Here is a 14,366-nt window from a genome sequence, read left to right as displayed (position 1 = left end):
AGGCTGACTGGCCTGTAATTGCCCGGTTTACCATTCTCGCTTTTTTTGGACAGGGGTGTAACAGTTGCAATCCTCCTGTCCTCTGGCACCGTCCCCATATCTCAGGAGGATTGGAAGATTGTAGCCAGATCTTCTGCAAGGCTCAGTTCAATTACTGTTTTAACTACCAAATTTAGATTACAATTCACCGGGCCAAGATTACTTTTTAACTCACTGAAATTAGCCCTCCGCCAGTTATGTATTTTCACATTTGATTGTTCATTATCCTTGTCCATAACAATTCTAAACCTAATGATATTATGATCACTGGTCCCCAAATGCTCCTCCATTGAAACATGCTCCACTTCATTCCCCAGAACTAGATCCAGCAATGCTTTCTTCCTCGTTGGGCTGGAAACACACTGGTCAAAAAAGTTCTCTTGTATACATTTCAGGAATTCTTCCCCCTCTTTGTCCTTTCCACTGTTACTGTCCCAGTCTTTATTGGGATAACTGAAGCCCCCATTATCACTAATCTATAGGGAAGAAAACGGAGGAGGTCCTGCTAAGGGAGTATCAGAAGTTAGGAACTAAATTAAAAAACAGGACCTCACGGGTGGTATCTCTCGGGATTATGACCGGAGCCATGTGCGAATTGGCATAGGGATAGGTAGATCAGGAAGGTGAATGTGTGGCTGAAAGAGTGGTGTGGGAAGGAGGGGTTCCATTTCATGGGATACTGGCACACTACTGGGACAAGAAGGAGCTGTACCGCTCTAGGAGGGCTCCACCTGAACCGGAATGGGACCAGTGTCTGGTGGAAAGGATAATTAGGGCTGTGGATAAGACTTTAAACTAGTAAGACGGGGGGAGGGATCTGGTGAAAATAACTTAAGTCAGAAGATAAAAGAAATAGGAGATGAGAATAAAGGTCAGACCAAGGTAAGGAACAAAGGTAACATAAACTGTCAGGGAACAATTACAGTTATAGAATATATAACTGTACAAAATGACTTAAAAATAAAGTGAGGGGAACAATTATTAAGAAACAATTAAATTGCCTGTACATCAATGCGCACAGCATCCAAAACAAAAAACAGGGGAACTGGAGGCAAAAATTCGCAGCTAGGAGCCACTTGTAATTGGGATAACTGAAATATGGCTACATAAAGAACAGGACTAGCATTTAAATATTGCAGGATATAAGAAATAGAAGCAGGAGTAGGCCAATCGGCCCCTCGAGCCTGCTCCGCCATTCAATAAGATCATGGCTGATCTGATCCTAACCTCAAATCTAAAGAACACAAGAAGTAGGAGCAGGACCCGGCCACTCAGCCCCTGGGCCCGCTCCACCACCCACAGGGCCTTGACCGATCCGAACTCAGCTTCATGTCCAATTTCCTGCCCGCTCCCCGTAACCCCTAATTCCCTTTACTTCGAGGAAACTGTCTATTTCGGTTTTAAATTTATTTAATGATGTAGCTTCCACAGCTTCCTGGGGCAGCAAATTCCACAGACCTACTACCCTCTGAGTGAAGAAGTTTCTCCTCATCTCAGTTTTGAAAGAGCAGCCCCTTATTCTAAGATTATGCCCCCTAGTTCTAGTTTCACCCATCCTTGGGAACATCCTTACAGCATCCACCCGATCAAGCCCCTTCACAATCTTATATGGTTCAATAAGATCGCCTCTTATTCTTCTGAACTCCAATGAGTAGAGTCCCAATCGACTCAACCTCTCCTCACATGTCCATCTCCTCATCCCCGGGATTAGCCGAGTGAACCTTCTTTGTACTGCCTCAAGAGCAAGTATGTATTTTCTTAAGTATGGACACCAAAACTGTATGCAGTATTCCAGGTGCGGTCTCACCAATACCTTATATAACTGCAGCAATACCTCCCTGTTTTTATATTCTATCCCCCTAGCAATAAAAGCCAACATTTATCCCAACTCTCTGCTTCCTGTTAGATAACCAATCCTCCACCCATGCCAGAATATTACCCGCAATCCAGTGATTCTTTATCTTGAGCAATAATCTTTTATGTGGCACCTTGTCGAATGCCTTCTGGAAGTCGAAATACACTGCGTCCACTGGTTCCCCTTTATCCACCATGTACGTTATGTCCTCAAAGAACTCAAGCAAATTTGTCAGACATGACTTCCCCTTCATAAAGCCATGCTGACTTTGTCCTATTAAATTATGTTTATCCAAATGTTCCGCTACTGTCTCCTTAATTATAGACTCCAAAATTTTACCCACCACAGATGTTAGGCTAACTGGTCGATAATTTCCAGCCTTCTGCCTACTACCCTTTTTAAATAAGGGTGTTACATTAGCAGTTTTCCAATCTGCCGGGACCTTTGCTGAGTCCAGAGAATTTTGGAAAATTATTACCAAAGCATCCACAATCCCTACTGCCACTTCCCTCAAGACCCTAGGATGTAAGCCATCAGGTCCAGGGGATTTATCCACCTTGAGTCCCATTATTTTACTGAGTGCTAATTCCTTAGTGATTTTAATCGTATTTAGCTCCTCCCCCCCAGAGCCCCCTGTTTGTCCAGTGTTGGGATATTCTTAGTGTCCTCCACCGTAAAGACTGAAACAAAATATTTGATCAGCATTTTTGCCATCTCCATGTTTCCCACCATTAATTTCCCGGTCTCATCCTCTAATGGACCTACGTTTGCCTTAGCCACCCTTTTTCTTTTTATACAACTGTAGAAACTCTTGCTATCTGTTTTTATATTTTTTGCTAATTTATTTTCATAATCTATCTTCCCTTTCTTAATCAATCCTTTCGTTACTTATTGCTGTCTTTTGAAGACTTCCCAATCTTTTATCCTCCCACTAAGTTTGGCTACCTTATATGTCCTTGTTTTTAGTCGGATACTATCCTTAATTTCTTTACTTAGCCACGGATGGCTGTCATTTCTTTTACACCCTTTTTTCCTCAGTGGAATATATTTTTTTGAAAGTTGTAAAATAACTCCTGAAATGAACACCACTGCTCATGTACCGTCTTACCCTTTAATCTATTTTCCATATTTAGAAAGGATAGGGAAGGAAGGGGGGTGGAGACAACATAACGGCAGTAGAAAAATGGGACATAAATAATGTTAAGATAGAAACAGAATCCATATGGATTGAGATAAAGGATAAGAAGGGAAGGATCACAATAATAGGCACATTCTACAGACCACCGAAGAGTGGAAGGAAAGTGGAGGAGGAAATATGTAGGCAAATCTATGAAATGAGTAAAAATCAAATAATAATCATGGGAGATTTCAACTACACCCAAATGAACTGGCAAGAAGAGGTAGGGAAAGGGGAAAAGGGAATGGAGTTTTTAGTGTGTACAGGACTCCTTTCATATCCCGTATGTGAGAAGCCCAACCAGAGAGGAATCACTGCTGGTTCTAGTAATGGGAAATGAACCACAGCAGATAAGAGAAATAAGCACAGGGGAACATCCACTGATCACAACATAATAAGGTTTAAAATAATGATTGAGAAAAACATAAGTAAGACAAAGACCAAAGTAATACATTGGAAAAAAGCTAATTTTGAGGGGATGAGACTGGAACTACGGAAGGAAAACTGGAAAAAAATTGACAAAGAGATAGAACAGCAGAGGGAAATATTTTAAAAGGTGATCAATAGGAGAAATATATTCCTCCAAAAAATAAGAACAAACTAGCCAATAATGAAACACCATGGATGAATAAAGAGACAAGGGTAAAACTGAAGAAAAGGGCATACAGTAACTACATAGACAATAAAGGAGAGGATGACAAAAGAGAATACTAAGAGATTAGGAAGGATGTTAGGAAAGCAAAGAGGATCTATGCAATTAAATCCTCCTCCCGATACCCCCACCATCACGGAAGCCAGTCTTCGGCCAATTCGATTCACTCCACGTGATATCAAGAAACGGCTGAGTGCACTGGATACAGCAAAGGCTATGGGCCCGGACAACATCCCAGCTGTAGTGCTGAAGACTTGTGCTCCAGAACTAGCTGCGCCTCTAGCCAAACTGTTCCAGTACAGCTACAACACTGGCATCTACCCGACAATGTGTAAAATTGCCCAGGTATGTCCTGTCCACAAAAAGCAGGACAAATCCAATCCGGCCAATTACCGCCCCATCAGTCTACTCTCAATCATCAGCAAAGTGATGGAAGGTGTCGTCGACAGTGCTATCAAGCGGCACTTACTCACCAATAACCTGCTCACCGATGCTCAGTTTGGGTTCCGCCAGGACCACTCGGCTCCAGACCTCATTACAGCCTTGGTCCAAACATGGACAAAAGAGCTGAATTCCAGAGGTGAGGTGAGAGTGACTGCCCTTGACATCAAGGCAGCATTTGACCGAGTGTGGCACCAAGGAGCCCTAGTAAAATTGAAGTCAATGGGAATCAAGGGGAAAACTCTCCAGTGGCTGGAATCATACCTAGCACAAAGGAAGATGGTAGTGGTTGTTGGAGGCCAATCATCTCAGCCCCAGGGCATTGCTGCAGGAGTTCCTCAGGGCAGTGTCCTAAGCCCAACCATCTTCAGCTGCTTCATCAATGACCTTCCCTCCATCATAAGGTCAGAAATGGGGATGTTCGCTGATGATCGTACAGTGTTCAGTTCCATTCGCAACCCCTCAGATAATGAAGCAGTCCGAGCCTGCATGCAGCAAGACCTGGACAACATCCAGGCTTGGGCTCATAAGTGGCAAGTAACATTCGCGCCAGATAAGTGCCAGGAAATGACCATCTCCAACAAGAGAGAGTCTAACCACCTCCCCTTGACATTCAACGGCATTACCATCGCCGAATCCCCCACCATCAACATCCTGGGGGTCACCATTGACCAGAAACTTAACTGGACCAGCCATATAAATACTGTGGCTACGAGAGCAGGTCAGAGGCTGGGTATTCTGCGGCGAGTGACTCACCTCCTGACTCCCCAAAGCCTTTCCACCATCTACAAGGCACAAGTCAGGAGTGTGATGGAATACTCCCCACTTGCCTGGATGAGTGCAGCTCCAACAACACTCAAGAAGCTCGACACCATCCAAGATAAAGCAGCCCTCTTGATTGGCACCCCATCCACCACCCTAAACATTCACTCCCTTCACCACCGGTGCACTGTGGCTGCAGTGTGTACCATCCACAGGATGCACTGCAGCAACTCGCCAAGGCTTCTTCGACAGCACCTCCCAAACCCGCGACCTCTACCACCTAGAAGGACAAGGGCAGCAGGCGCATGGGAACAACACCACCTGCACGTTCCCCTCCAAGTCACACACCCTCCCGACTTGGAAATATATCGCCGTTCCTTCATTGTCGCTGGGTCAAAATCCTGGAACTCCCTTCCTAACAGCACTGTGGGAGAACCGTCACCACACGGACTGCAGCGGTTCAAGAAGGCGGCTCACCAACACCTTCTCGAGGGCAATTAGGGATGGGCAATAAATGCCGGCCTTGCCAGCGACACCCACATCCCGTGAACGAATAAAAAAAATTTAAAAAAATTATCAAGGAATATAAAAAGAAATGAAGTATTCTACAGACACATAAATAACAAAAGAAAAATCAGGATAGCGTTAGGGCCACTAAGGGATGCACAAGATAAACTCACAGGTAATGACAGCAAAATGGTAGAAATATTAAATAGTTACATTGCCTCAGTATTTACCAGGGAGACTAACAAGGTGGGTATAACATTGGAAGAGATCAAAAAAGATGTGAAGACATTTAAGATAGAAAGGGGGGAGATAGTCGATGAACTAATCAAACTTAGAGATGATAAAACCCCTGGTCCAGATGGATTGCATCCATGCATATTAAAAGAAGTTAGGGAAGAGGTAGCAGAGGCACTCTCATATATAAAAATTCATGAGAAAAGGGAATAGAGCCAGAAGACTGTCCATCAGCTAATATTATTCCTATATTTAAAAAGGGAGCTAGAGCAAGTCCAGGGAACTATAGACCAGTTGGCTTAACATGGGTGGTGGGAAAGATAGTGGAATCTTTACTCAAATATGTAATATAAAAAAATCTCAAAAACGAAAATATAATAAAGAATAGTCCGCACGCTTGAACAACCTTATTGAGTTCTTTGAAGAAGTAACAGAAAGAGTAGACAAATAGATGTAATATATTTAGATTTTCAAAACGCCTTCGATAAGATACTGCATTGTAGACTCATGACTAAGGTCAGAGCATGTGGAGTCAGGGGACAGGTACAAGCTGGCTACAAAACAGAAAACAGGGAGTAGGGGTTACTCTCTGCAGCTACTCAGGCTGGCAAAGGTGGGAAGTGGCGTTCCACAGGGATCGGTGCTGGGACCACTGTTTTTCACAACTTACATTAACGATTTGGACTCAGGAATCAGAATTATAATTTCAAAATTTGTGGATGACACGAAATTGGGGGGGGGTGGGATCTGGTTAGCACAAAGGAAGAATGCGTCAAATTGCAAGAAGACATTAATAAACTTGCAGAATTGGTGTGTAATTGGCAAATGAATTTTAATATAGATAAGTGTGAGGTGTTGCATTTTGGTAGGAAGATTAAGGGAGTCAAATATTGCTTGAATAATAAGAGTCTAAATAGGATAGAGGAGCAAAGGGATCTGGGGTACAGATACACAACTCACTAAAAGTAGCGACGCAGGTTAATAAGGCCATAAAAAAGGCAAACATAAAACTGGGGTTCATTTCTAGAGGGATAAAATTGAAAAGCAGAGAAGTTATGTTAAACTTGTACAGAACCTTGGTTAGACCACACTTGGGAGTACTGTGCACAGTTCTGGTCTCCATATTATAAAAAGGATATAGAGGCATTGGAAAGGGTGCAAAAAAGATTCACAAGGATGATACCAGAACAGAGAGGATATCCTTATCAGGAAAGATTAAACAGGTTGGGGCTCTTTTCACTAGAAAAAAGGCTGAGGGGTGACCTGATAGAGGTCTTTAAGATAATGAAAGAGTTTGATAGGGTAGACATAGAGAAAATGTTTCCACTTGTGGAGGAGTCCAAAACTGGAGGTCATAAATATAAGATAGTCACTAATAAATCAAATAGGGAATTCAGGAGAAACTTCTTTACCCAAAGATTGGTGAGAATGTGGAACACTCTACCACAAGGAGTAGTTGAGGCAAATAGCATAGATGTACTTAAGGGGAAACTAGATAAGCACACGAGGGCGAAAGGAATAGAAGGATATGCTGATAGGGTTAGATGAAGTGAGGGTGGGGGAGGAGGCTCGTGTCGAGCATAAACGTCGGCATGGACCTGTTGGCCGAATGGCCTGTTTCTGTGCCATAGACTCAATGTAACTTGGTGTACTTGTCTTCATTCCTGTGTGGAGTGTTGCTGTACAAAACCAAAAATTGGGGACTCATTTATCCTCCAATTTCCATTCTCCACTAGGTGAGATGAGGGGATGTGCTCTCCAATCTGACCAATAATGGAGGTAGCACTGCAATGTCGAACACCTCAGGCTCTTTCAGCTCACTCCACACTCAATACAATTAAATGGCGCATCCTGGTTTTATGCCGCTCGCACTTGCATGACTCAAGTACATACCGCATTCACTGGCAGAGCCTCCAACTAACTGGAAATACTGCTGTGCAATCTTCAGGTGCTCCCTCTGTGAAGAGACAAAGAGTCACACTCAGCTGGGAGCATTTCTGTGCACTAGTTATCAACAGGCTTTCATCAACCCAGCACTAATCAAGTTTCCTTTAAAGCATTGTGGTGCTGAATAAAGTTGGCAACATAAAAACAGACCAGTGTGCTCAGCTTCCTCAATTGGCTCCAGTTGTCTGGGTCTCTTCTGGGGGGGCGGTGTGGGGGAAAGGGAGGGTTGGGACCAGCGGGGGCAAAATCAGCCAAAGGATGGGAGTAAGCAGGCATGGAGTTGATGCCCTTCTCTCACCTTTGACACTTAAACATATATTTAACGAAATCACACCCTTTCTGGTTGTCATTAATTCCTTTCCCTGAAGTGAAATGATCACAGACCAAAGAAAAGTGCTGGATCTGTTGAAATTACTTTTGAACACTGAACAGTACAAGGAACATGCAAGAGTCAGGTTGATGCATGGTATGCGGGGCATGCTTTCCATCCAACAAATAAAGACCTTCCTCGGCCTCCATTCACGGCCTCCAGATATAACTAGGATCAGTGCAGAAACCCTCACACACAGGAGTCTCCCTGTTGGTAATCAGAGCATAGCTCAATGTCGGGTGGAGCGCCTATCCCAATCAAAGACCCTATGAGGTAAATAATCACATTGTCAACTTGATTCAGCATTGTGAGCATTTTGAGGCTGATTTCTAATAGTTCCCAATGCGCAGGTCTAAACAATAATGCTGGTAAATGTCTAATTGATGTGTTTAAAATGATAAAGGGAATTGATAGGGTAGATACAGAAAATCTATTTCATCTGGTGGGAGAATCCAGAACAAAGGGGCACAATTTTAAAATCAGAGCTCGGTCATTCAAGAGTGAAATCAGGAAGGATTTTGTCGCACAAAGGATAGTGGAAATCTGGAGCTTTCTCCCATGAAAGGCTGTGGATGCTTAGTCAATTGGAGCTTTCCAGGCTGAGATCTACAGGGTTATTATCAAGGGATATGGATCAAAGGCGGGGGCTAATTGGCCGACTCCTGTACTGATGTGAGATCTGCTCCACACAGGAGCCTCACTGATATTTTTCATGCCATAAAATTTAAGGTTCGTCCAAGAGCAACATGAGGACCTGTATTACAAACAGGTTAGTTTTAAGAAATCATCTCACCACTCCGGATGAATTCTCCCCTGTGGCCGTGCTGAAGAGACAGAGGGGCTGCAGTTCTAACTGCCTCAGTCCCTGTGCACAATGGCACCCATTTGACAATCATAGGGAATCTCAAGAACAGAGGGAAAAAAATTAATTGCAAAACATCCTCAGGATGTCCCAAAGTGCTTCACAGCCTTTTGAAGTGTAGTCTCTATTGTAATTTAGGTGAACTTGGCAGTTAATTTGCACAAGCAAGATCCCACAAACAGCAAATGAGATGAATGGCCAGTTAATCTGTTTTGGTGGTATTAGTTAGGGGAATAATGTTGGCCAGAACACAGAGAGAACTCCCCAATCGCGTGATATTTTACATCTATTTGAACAGAAACGGGTCCTCGGTTTAATGTCTCATCCAATAAACGGCACCTCCAACAATGCAGCACTCCCTCAGTTCTGCACTGAAATGTTGGTGTGGATTATATGCTCAAGTCCTAGAGTGGGGCCTGAATCCATGACCTTCTGACTCAGAGGCGAGAATGTTACAGGAAGTATGTTGTGCTGATGGTGCAGTGGAGGCTGAGCGTGGGAGGTGTTTATAAACACCTTGCCTATTCCCAGTGTTGTCACTGCCTAAAAGAATTGCTGAGGCTGATGGGAGTGCTTCATTTGAGAAGCTGAACTCATGAAAATCCAAAACTGGGGCCTTAACACCCCCTCTTTCTCTGTAACCTCCTTCAGCCCTACATCTCTCAGACAGCTTTGCGTTCCTCCAACTCTGGCCTCTTTTGCATCCTCCACTTCCTTTGTCCCGCCATTGGCAGCTGTGCTTTCAGCCTTCTAGGCTCTAAGCTCTGGAATTCCCTCTCCAAATCTCCTCTTCACTCCACCTCTCTCTCCTCCTTTAAGACGCCCCTTAAAACCTACCTCTTTAACCAAGCATTTGGTTACCTGACCTAATATCTCCTTCTTTGGATCGGTTTCAATTTTTGTCTGATCACGCTTCTATGAAGCACCTTGCGACGTTTTACTACATCCAAGGCGCTTTATAAATGCAAGTTGTTGTTGTTAATTACTTATGTGACAGTAGTGTTTGAGGGTACAGTCACAGATGGACAATAGAGAAATACACAGGAACAGATGGCAACACATAGTGGCACACACTAACTACGCCTGAGAGTAAATCATTGCCCGTTAAGAGGGAAATCTGACAGGCATTTCTAAGATATGGAGGGGTCTGTTGATACATTAGAGTCACTGATGATCAATACAGGTTCACATCATGATTCCCCACTAGGCAAATTCACAATTGCAGCCTCTCCCCAATATCAGAAATTAAAGCGTGGGAATTCACGAACGCAAACCCGTGTCCATCGCACAGCCCCCCCAACTTAATTTATAAAGGACTCAACTCACCGATCCCTGTTCCTGCCCCAGAGCTGCATTCACCACACCTTTCAGGATGTATTCCTAATAGGGGAGAGGAAAGACAAGGCAGTATATAATATAGTCCATTAATTAGAGGTCCAACCCTGAGTTAATGTCCAAGCCTGTCCCAGATGGACAGAAGTAGCTTTCCCACCACACAGGCTCACTAATCATTGAGACAGTCCATGGACCTTTGAGTAGAAACAAAATGATCTGTTCAGGTACTTTTTGTGCTTTTAAAAAAAAACACACAGGCTGATCTTTTATTGTTGCGATCACCTTTTGTAACAATGGAAGCATTAAAACATCCAAGAAATTAGGACAAAATCCTTTCATTTTCTGTTTTGCGACTTCAGAAAATATTGTGGAGAAGATAAAGTTGAAGTACAATAGTCTGTGAAAATCTGATCCCGAGGCACCTGGAACCTTTAGCTCACTTGGAGCCTCTAGTGGCACTGAGATGGCACTGCAGTAGTGCCATACTGGCTGAGAAATTCTTGTTGGCGATACCAGAGCATTGTTGTCCAATACATTAGCCATTAGTCACATGTGGCTAATTGCATTTCTAATTAATAAATAAAATATGAGTAATAGACACCATCGTTGGGCATGAAAAGTCAATACTCGCATTCACATGGCATATGTGTGTATACTTTAACCTTTTTGTGTGTTTGTTGGTAACATAGGAACATTAGGGCCACTAGATTAATTCCCAGTTTGAAGCATCTTAGTTATCAAGATAGGCTAAAAGAGCTGGGACTCTACACTTTAGAGAAGCTTAGGCATAGGGGTGATTTGATCAAAGTTTATAAGATGATGAAGGGAATAGACTGTGTTCGGATTGACAGTTTGTTCCAGTTAAATAGGTTAGGGAGGACCGAGGGGCATAATCTCAAGTTACATAAGGCCAGATCTAGGTTGGGATGTCAGGAGGTGGTTCTTTTCCCATAGAATAACGGACCTCTGGATCAGGCAGTGGACACCGATTCACTGAATTCCTTCAAGCGAGAGCTGGACCTGTTTCTGGCTGGGGCAGAGATCACCTCTTACAAAAGGTAGGTAAATAGAATTATTAGGGCCAGGATGATCTCCTGGACTAGTCTCGAACATCTTGGGGGTTGGAGATGAGTTTCCCAGATTTCTTTTCCCCCAGATAGGCCTGCGTTTTTATCTGGTTTCTTGCCTCTCCGAGGAGATCACATAGTTTTGGATGAGGTGGGGGTGCATATATTGTGATCCACAAGGTGTCACAATTGTGTGGGACAGGATGGATGGACCTGCTTATCATTGTTCATATGTTTGTATAAGTAGGCCAGTCAGCCCCTCGAGCCTGCTCCGCCATTCAATTAGATCATCGCTTATCTGCACCTCAACTCCATTTTATCCGCCTTTGTTTCATATCCCTTGATACCCATTACCTAATAAAAATCTATCGATCTCAGTCTTGAAAGCTCCAATTATCCCAACATCCACAGCCTTTTGTGGGAGAGAGTTCCAGATTTCTATAACCCAGTGTGAAAATGTGCTCCCTGATTTCCCTCTGGACTGGCCTAGCTCTAATTTTAAGATTATGTTCCCATGTTCTTAACTCCCTCGCCAGAAAAAATAGTTTCTCCTTATCTACCGTATCAAATCCTTTTACCATTTTAAACACCTCGATCAGATCACCCTTCAATCTCCTAAACTCAAGGGAATGCAAGCCAAGTTTATGCAACCCGTCCTCATAATTTAATGCTCTAAGCCCCGGTATCATTCTGGTAAAATAAGACAAAAAGCAGAGTGTGAAAGTGTTTTTTGATTGTTGTGAGTGCTTTACTTCCTTGATTCACCTCCACTGCCTCTCAATTGTCACACAGCTTGTCCGACATCCACTACTGGATGAGTAGAAATTTCCTTCAATTAAATATTGGGAAGACTGAAGCCATTGCCTTTTGTCCCCACCACAAACTCCATTCCCTCGCCATCAATTCCACCCCCACCCCGTCTGAGGCTGAACCTGACCGTTCGCAACCTCAGCATCCTATTTGACCCTTAGCTGACCTTAGGACCCCATATCCTCTCTATCAAGATGATCGCCTACTGCCATCTCCATAACATTGACCCTCTCCGCCCCTGCCTCAACACATCTGCTGCTGAAACCCTCATCCATGCCTTTGTTTCCTCCAGATTTGACTATTCCAATGGTCTCCTGGCCGGCCTCTCACCCCCCATAAACTTGAGCTCATCCAAAACTCTGCTGTCTGTATCCTAACTTGCACCAAGTCCCGTTCACCCCTCACCTCTGTGCTCGCTGACCTACATCAGCTCCCGGTCCGGCAATACCTCGATTTTAAAATTCTCATCCTTGTTTTCAAATCCCTCCATGGTCTCGCCCCTCCCTATCTCTGTAAACTCCTCCAGTCTGACAACCCTCCAAGATCTCTGTGCTCCTCCAATTCTGGCCTCTTGCGCATCCCCCATTTTAATCACTCCACCATTGGCGGCCGTGCCTTCAGCTGTCTAGGCCCTAAGCTCTGGAATTCCCTCCCTAAACCTCTCTACCTCCCTCTCCTCCTTTAAGTGGCTCCTTAAAGTTTACCTCTTTGACCAAGCTCTTGATCACCTGTCCCAACATCTCTATGTGGCTCGGTGAAGCGCCTTGGGACGCTTTACTACGTTAAAGGTGCTATATAAATGTAAGTTGTTGTTGATTATTGAATGATGGCAGATGTTGGTTAAGTAAATACACACATGAAGTATATTTATTTACCTGTATTGTGTGAGTGTGTAAGGCATTTTATACTAAAATTAGTGTATGTGGCTAAAACTGTATCACAGCTACACCTGTGGCTAGTCAGTAATTTCTATTGGACAACATTGTAGTCGTGAACAAATGCCTAAAGTGTTCATATAACATTTCTCTGTCTGCTACCTGAGCAGAAATGTTGATCATCTTAAAATAAATCGGTGAACATCAGCATTAAAATAATGAACAGAGAAATGTTCTACAAAAGGATTATGCATTTGCCTGCCAGTGTGCCAACAATAATTTCTATATTAGTGACTGGACCTACACACGCTGACCAGAGTGCCCACAAAGCAATTTGACAGTCCTTGAATACAATTGCGCAATTCCACTGTGAATGTTCCCAGCTCCATATAACATGCCCCAAAGTTTTCAAAATTTCACCCTGAAAAGCTTCGTAGAAATACTATAGTTTACCCGGGGCACAATTTTCATTATCTGATTATGGTCAACGATAAACTTCTGAACCATTTCTTTTGGACATTCAAAGCAGAAAGTTTCAAAGCTTGCTGGCAAAAATGTTCGAATGATTTGGGTGGTACTGAGCATTGTTGTCATTCTCCCCAACTCTCATCCCATCTCATAATCCTACATCACAAGCCTTGGTACAATCTCACCAGTTAATGAGAAGGGTCATATATATACTGTGGAAATTTGACTGCGCCTTGCACACATATCACGGTAAAGTAACCTGCTAATCTCCATATGCTGCACTTCAAACATTCCCCAGCTGCTGTACAGGGAGGGATGATTCAGCACTTGGTGTGTCTGAGATGTGCGATAAAGGGTCACTGAGACTATGGAGCCATCAGCTCGCTACAAAGTGACATCACCGAGCATTCAGCTCGCTACAAAGTGTCATCACCGAGCAATCAGCTCGCTACAAAGTGACATCACCGAGCAATCAGCTCGCTACAAAGTGACATCACCGAGCAATCAGCTCGCTACAAAGTGACATCACCGAGCATTCAGCTCGCTACAAAGTGTCATCACCGAGCAATCAGCTCGCTACAAAGTGTCATCACCGAGCAATCAGCCTATTACAAGTGACATCACCGAGCAATCAGCTCGCTACAAAGTGACATCACCGAGCAATCAGCTCGCTACAAAGTGTCATCACCGAGCAATCAGCTCGCTACAAAGTGACATCACCGAGCAATCAGCTCGCTACAAAGTGACATCACCGAGCATTCAGCTCGCTACAAAGTGACATCACCGAGCATTCAGCTCGCTACAAAGTGTCATCACCGAGCAATCAGCTCGCTACAAAGTGTCATCACCGAGCAATCAGCCTATTACAAGTGACATCACCGAGCAATCAGCTCGCTACAAAGTGACATCACCGAGCAATCAGCTCGCTACAAAGTGTCATCACCGAGCAATCAGCTCGCTACAAA

The 14,366-nt window shown here is 43.7% G+C and overlaps 1 protein-coding gene across 4 annotated transcripts in view; it reads right to left on the bottom strand.

Annotated features, from left to right (window-relative positions):
* Positions 1 to 14,366, bottom strand: part of ift56 (intraflagellar transport 56) — a 79,919-nt gene that overhangs the window by 43,553 nt on the left and 22,000 nt on the right. For all 4 annotated transcript variants that reach the window (XR_010958756.1, XR_010958757.1, XM_067974692.1 and 1 more), the window contains 2 exons: positions 10,173 to 10,226; positions 7,561 to 7,624 (listed from right to left, as the gene is read on the bottom strand). Coding sequence is in view for 2 of the 4 variants with exons in the window: in XM_067974692.1 (XP_067830793.1) it covers positions 7,561 to 7,624; positions 10,173 to 10,226 (118 nt within the window). In the remaining 2 variants the exon portion in view is untranslated. The remainder of the gene's footprint in view (positions 1 to 7,560; positions 7,625 to 10,172; positions 10,227 to 14,366) is intronic.

The sequence above is a fragment of the Heptranchias perlo genome, chromosome 40 (assembly GCF_035084215.1).
Source record: "Heptranchias perlo isolate sHepPer1 chromosome 40, sHepPer1.hap1, whole genome shotgun sequence".
Taxonomy (NCBI): Eukaryota; Metazoa; Chordata; class Chondrichthyes; order Hexanchiformes; family Hexanchidae; genus Heptranchias; species Heptranchias perlo.
The sequence above is the reverse complement of the archived record's forward strand: the minus strand, read 5'-3'. Positions and strand labels throughout refer to the sequence as shown.